Raw genomic sequence first — 6,000 nt, forward strand, 5'->3', positions numbered from 1 at the left:
TAGGCTCTTCAAGAAAGTGTAACAAAATGTATGCCTATATTTTAAAGATTGATTACTGTACAGTATGTCCTATATGTTACTAGGGTCGTATCTTCTTTAAAAAAGATTCTTCTTCACTCAGATAGCAAGTTGCTTGTGACAGGGCCAAAGCACTATCTAGCAATCAAGACAAGGAAAATAACAAGTTGCTTTACTGACTTTTTTTTTTTCTCTCCCTTTTTACAGAATTCACGCTATGAAATCTTAAATGCTCTCAGTCATTCCCTGTCCTTGGCAAATGATGTGGACTTTCAGGATTTGGCAGCAAAAACAGAACGGTTCACAGGGGCTGACCTAAAAGCTTTATTGTACAATGCCCAATTAGAGGCAATCCATACTAATTTAGGTTCAGGTTTAACACAGGTAAATAAAACCGATACAAAAGAAGTCTCTCCTCTTTTTATTTTGACCTTGATATGTTTGAAAGTACTAATTTTATCCATGTTTTTTTTTTTTTAGAAAAATTATGTTTATAAATATAGGAAAACTAAATCTTATTATACAGAGGATTAAAATCTTAATATGTTTGCAGAAAACTGCAAGAATAATGTAACAAATAGTTTAAATACTTCTTAAACACAAGTTTTTTTCATTTTATGATAGGTTTTTAATGTTAAATAGATTTATGTAAGCCAAATCTGTTTATCATTGTTATGAGGAATGACTGACAGATCAATAGGGGGATCCCACTCAGAGTTTCTTAGGAGCAGCTAGCAAATTCAATTTTGAGGTGGCACATTTTGGATGATGGAGGAAGCAAGGAATTGGTGGGTTTTGTGGAGTTGTTCCAACAGATTCAGTGTGATCTGAGGTCAGGAGAGAAGTGGAAAGAGAATGGTGATATCTGAAGTGGCCTGGTATGGCTCATCTTCCAGGCACCAGCTAATACTTGCACTTCCAAGGTACAGGATCCCACCCTTGGTTTATACCCATGTGACTGCCAGGTCCTTTCCTCTTTTAGCCTCTTTTCAGCCACCTCTCCTCACATTTTTCATCCCTGTCTTCTGGTGCTAGCTGGAAAGGGGTGGGCATGGCTTCCACCACTCAGAGGTCAAAGGGAAGAGTTGGGTCAGGGGTGCAAAAGCAAGGAGACCTCTTGGGTTCTTTTTGCCCTGGTTGTTACCAAGGGATGCAACTCAGTATTGGGAGGGATCTCCAGCATGTCTTCCTTAACAATCCCTTCACTTGTAGCATCAGTAAGTAAGTAGTTGTAAGGATACTTGATGGTTATCTGTCATTAGAGGAGGCCATTGTCTAAGGTAGTGGTCTCCAGAGTGGTGTGCACCCACCCCACATGGTGCACAAGACAATCCATTGAGGTACAGGAAGAAAAGATTAGAACTCAAATAGTACATGTATATAAACTACAAATAAATAAATATGCATATATTTGGTGGAGTGTGCTCAGAAATTTTTTACTGATAGGTGTGTACAATCAAAAAAGGTTTGCAGACACCAGTCTAAAGCAACAACTATGATTTCCACATCAGCACTGAAAATGTGTTGACTATGACTAAAGATGAGTACAGCAATCAGGCACTGTAAAAGTAGACTCACCACAATCTCCTAGAGCACTTTACACAAGATACTAAATTGCTTGGAGGGAATGGGTGAGACAGAAGTGATACAGTGCTACAACAGAAAATGTACATGACATTTCCCAACACTTGCTGTTAGTGAGTGAGTGAGACAGTTCAAACCAAACAAATAAAACCTTAAGATTATCTTCTCAAATTATTTTTCTAGCATGAAGACAGAGGTTCTGCTTAAAGGCATTGGATTTTTCTTAGCAAAATATTTGGAAATGTACTCCCAGAGAAAGACAGATTACTAGAATCAAATGTAAATTGATACTTTCATTTACACTGCATATGAAATCTTTAAATGTATTTCAGATTGCAATTAGTTATGAGGTAACACTGCTAATGTTCTGTTCTTTGTCACAGGATTTTGGTTCTAGTTCTGATAGTGACTTCAGTCTCTCTTCCATGGTTTTTCTAAACCACAGCAGTGGCTCAGATGATTCAGCAACAGATGGAGAAGCAGGGCTAGAGCAATCTCTTATTTCTTTAGACATGTCTGACTTGCTTCCTGAAGATCCAAGATCCAACATGTATCGTCTTTATTTTGGAAGCTCATATGAATCAGAGCTGGGAAATGGAACTCCTTCAGAACTGGTAAATTACTCAATATTTTGAATTTTCAGTTGTGAAGCAGAAAAACTGAACTAGGCAAATGGTATGGTTTTATAAATACACTTATGTCTGCTTTGTCCTTCAAACTGTCTTCATCCTGTACCTTGTGGTCCACAGTGGCGAAGAAGATGGAAGGATGTTATCTGACAAAATACAATATGGAGTTCTCTGCAACTTTGCAGGACTTTAAAATCAAAAGCCCAAAATACTGCTTAATAATTTACAATCGGGCAAACTACATTCATACTAGATCTTACTGTCTGCTCTAGGCTTGTTGCCTTCCAAAGTTTATTAGTAAAACAGTTTTCGACTTTTTGGTGTTTTTTTTTTTATTTAACTTAGTTTTATTACTAAACAATGACCATCCAGCTTTCAAGAATTAAGTCATAATCTTAAGAATCAAGAAACATTTTCCAGTTGCCAGTAGAGTGTGCATTAATGGAATAATCTGACCAAGGAATTGTGTAAATAACTGAAGTAAACCTTAGCTTCCATTGTTGCTCTTAGTAAGCAGGATTCCTGTTGTGGTAGTATCACATTGCACAGAAGGTAGCATGTTCTCTGGCTAGCTTGCAAATAGGGATGGTCTGGTTGGCTACCCAGCACCTGCATAGTGATCAGCTGGCCAGATCCTCTCCCTTGGCTGCCAGGTAAGCAAAACAGAATATGCTGCCTCCGAGCTCCTTATGGTGAACAGATGACTTCAGAGTTTGCATGTGATCCATGGGACATTCATTTTCAAGATCTGTTGTAGAACTGTTATCAAAGTAGTTATCAAAGTTGTTAGACTCTTGTTTTCAAAACTGTCTTGCATTGATTCTTAAAGCCAAAAATAACTTACTTTGACATTGGAGAACTAATTACTGACTGCTAAGGTGCTTTTGTATGTTTCATCTGGCATTATAGATGATAATGTTCAAGTAATGTATCTTTAGAGACTTTGGTTTTCCTCTGACTGAAAGTTCTTCAGCAAGGCTATGAGGACTTTGATATATTAAAGTTGTTGAACTTGTAAGTTGCATATGTTATCAAGTGCACAGAGAATTTGGAGGTGATGAATATTTAAATGATGAGTCATTCCAAAGCTAACTACATAAACTTGCCCAGATTTCCAAACCACTGATTTTCATATGTAAATAAAACAATGGACTTAGTAGACCTTTATTTTTTTTGAGATAGGCCATTGCAAAAATATTTAGATTTTTTCCAAACATAAACCACTTAATTTTCAAATCTGTACTTTTCCCCAAACACCTTGGCAAATTAACCTAAATCTTTCGTTCAAAAAGTTATGTATGTGATATATGTTTAAGAGAAAGTACTCTTTTTGCCAGTGGGGGCAAGTTTGTACTGAATTGTAGGCTAAATCTTAATGGTGGAGTTGCTCTTTTGGATCCATAATGAGTTAATGTATTTCTCCTTGTGGTCAATTTAGAGCTCTCTGTGTTTGTCTGGACCAAACTCCGTAACTCACGATTTTACCAGTGTGAGTCAGAGAGACACAGCATCATCACAACCTTCAATGCTTAGAACAGCTTCTCAAGAAGACTCCCTGGAAAATAACCAGGAACAGCAAATAGAGCACCTGAGGACAGAAATCAATGCTATTAAAGCTAATTACAGAAGCAAGAATGGAGTATGGCAGTTTTTTTGATTATTTAGTCTTAACACTTTTCTATTGTTTCCTACACTTCTGGGTATTTGGATATATAATTTCTGCAATAATATTAAATATAATGTAACAAAAATAGCAAAGATAAACAATACCTAGTTTGAGGAAAATAAGCCAGATGTTAACATTCATATAACTAAATAGTTAGTTCTGTGTTATTAATATGGAGGCAGGGGGGGAAGTTGTGACTGTATTTATAATATATTTGTCTGTACATATAATGAGGAGGTTCCAGAGTTACTGATATTCATGGAACTATGTTTCTGTGGTAATTTTTTGTTGTCTGTTTATGGCTCTGTTTTCAAGGAGGACAGCACCCTTAATCAGTCAGTGCTTGCCAAGAACACTTTAATTATTACTCAGTCCCATCTGATGACTGCACTTGAGGGTATAAGACCATCCATTAGCCAAGATGACTGGAAGAATTTTACTGAACTGTAAGTATTAAATTTTTTAGTAATTGTGAATTCAGTGAAGATTTGGTCTTTTCACATTCCTTATTCATCAGAAACACAATAGTTTTTTAATGTGGGGAATGGCAGCGGAGTTGAATAGCTTCTGACAGCAATGTTTTTCAAAAATATTAAATTACATACTGGGAAAGGGAAAATTTTTTACAGTGCATTGTCTTTTGTTGTTTTTATTAAAGTAGGACCTAGAAATTCTAATCACAGACCAGAAAACCCTTGTATTATGTTAAAAGCTATACCAGTACAAAGAGGCACCGATTCTTTAAGACTTAGAGCTAGGTCCTTCCTGCTCCCTCTGAGTAGCAGCCCCTCATATTTTCAAATTGCTGGGTTTTGACTCTCTGTAGTGGTCTTTGTAGCTGCCATGTTTGGGAAATGGCCATAATCTGCAGAAGTATAAACATACTGAAAAGCAGAATGTGTCTCCTTAGACCTGGGAGATGACTGGAGTGAAAAAGCTGGAAACTGGCATCAGTACTGCCACAATCAGGATGTTCTGTGATCTCATCAGGGGGTTCTTCTGACATGAAGATTGTTAAGGAGTTGTCTTCCTCAGCTGATACATAGATAAGCAGGTCTTACAGCAGGGGAAAGAGAGAAGGAAGGGACAGGAAAGGAGGAGAATGAGAGATGCTTCCCAGGAGTCCGTACCACCCTGTTCACTTCTGTTCCTTGTCCCACCTTTTCCCCGCTGCCCCCAAAAAATTTAAAAAAAAAGGGAAGCAGAGCAGAGAGCTCTCTGAGTTAGGTTTGTGGATGAAAATTCCTCCAGGTCCCCAGGCCTCAGGAGATATGCACTCTTCATTTCCATAAAAATATACTTAAACATCTGTAGTTTTGTGTTACGTTAACGTGCATTTGAAGAGGCATATGCAAACAAAGGCATTTCATAAGAATTTGCTAATATCTTTTTCTGTTTCCAGGTATGATAATTTTCAGAATCCCAAGAAGAGAAGAGGACAAGTTGGCTCAACATTCAGACCAGGACAAAAAATCACTTTAGCATAGTAACTTGTTTTTGCTTGTAATTGCTAAACTGTAACTGGAAATGACAAATGTGATTAAATCAGATTATTTATATTCATATGGATTTATTAATGCGGCAGTTGAAGATAAGTTTCTTTTAAACTTACATGCTGTAAAATTATGTCACATTTTATTTTGAAGAAAATCATCTTCCTTCAGATTGATATTAAATTTTTGAGAGAACATTGGTCACGTTCTGTCCAGTTGTTTATCACATAAAATTTTAAATTTTGCTTTTTTTAGCAATATAGTTGCCAAAGCCTAACAGTGATTTCCTATCCCTGTTTATCTCCTCACAACAAATAGATTCTGTTTGAATAAACTTTAATATCTAATGGTGGAAATGTTTTTAAAAAATTCTCTAAAGCCATTCTCTAATGGCCTTTGGAGGGCTTAGGGAAGGGTGGTACTTCATATGTTTATTGGTAGGCAACTAGACTAATACTTCCAGAATAACTATAGCAAAAAAAAAATTAAGACAAACCAAGATAATTGTATCTTGTTTTCTGCCACTGTTTATTATTCAGAAGAATATCAAGTTGCATTTCACAACAACTATATCTTCTTATCACCATCTTTTCTTCTTGGAGACTGTTCA

The 6,000-nt window shown here is 36.5% G+C and overlaps 1 protein-coding gene across 3 annotated transcripts in view; it reads left to right on the top strand.

The window, feature by feature from the left end:
- Positions 1-5,585, top strand: part of PEX1 (peroxisomal biogenesis factor 1) — a 27,891-nt gene extending 22,306 nt beyond the window's left edge. For all 3 annotated transcript variants that reach the window (XM_052802263.1, XM_052802256.1, XM_052802271.1), the window contains exons 20-24: positions 226-402; positions 1,986-2,216; positions 3,670-3,870; positions 4,213-4,343; positions 5,300-5,585. In XM_052802263.1, the coding sequence (XP_052658223.1) occupies positions 226-402; positions 1,986-2,216; positions 3,670-3,870; positions 4,213-4,343; positions 5,300-5,384 (825 nt within the window). In that variant the 3' untranslated portion in view covers positions 5,385-5,585. The remainder of the gene's footprint in view (positions 1-225; positions 403-1,985; positions 2,217-3,669; positions 3,871-4,212; positions 4,344-5,299) is intronic.
- The last annotated feature ends 415 nt before the right edge of the window (positions 5,586-6,000 follow it).

Source organism: Harpia harpyja, chromosome 1 (assembly GCF_026419915.1).
Source record: "Harpia harpyja isolate bHarHar1 chromosome 1, bHarHar1 primary haplotype, whole genome shotgun sequence".
In the NCBI taxonomy this organism is placed as follows: Eukaryota; Metazoa; Chordata; class Aves; order Accipitriformes; family Accipitridae; genus Harpia; species Harpia harpyja.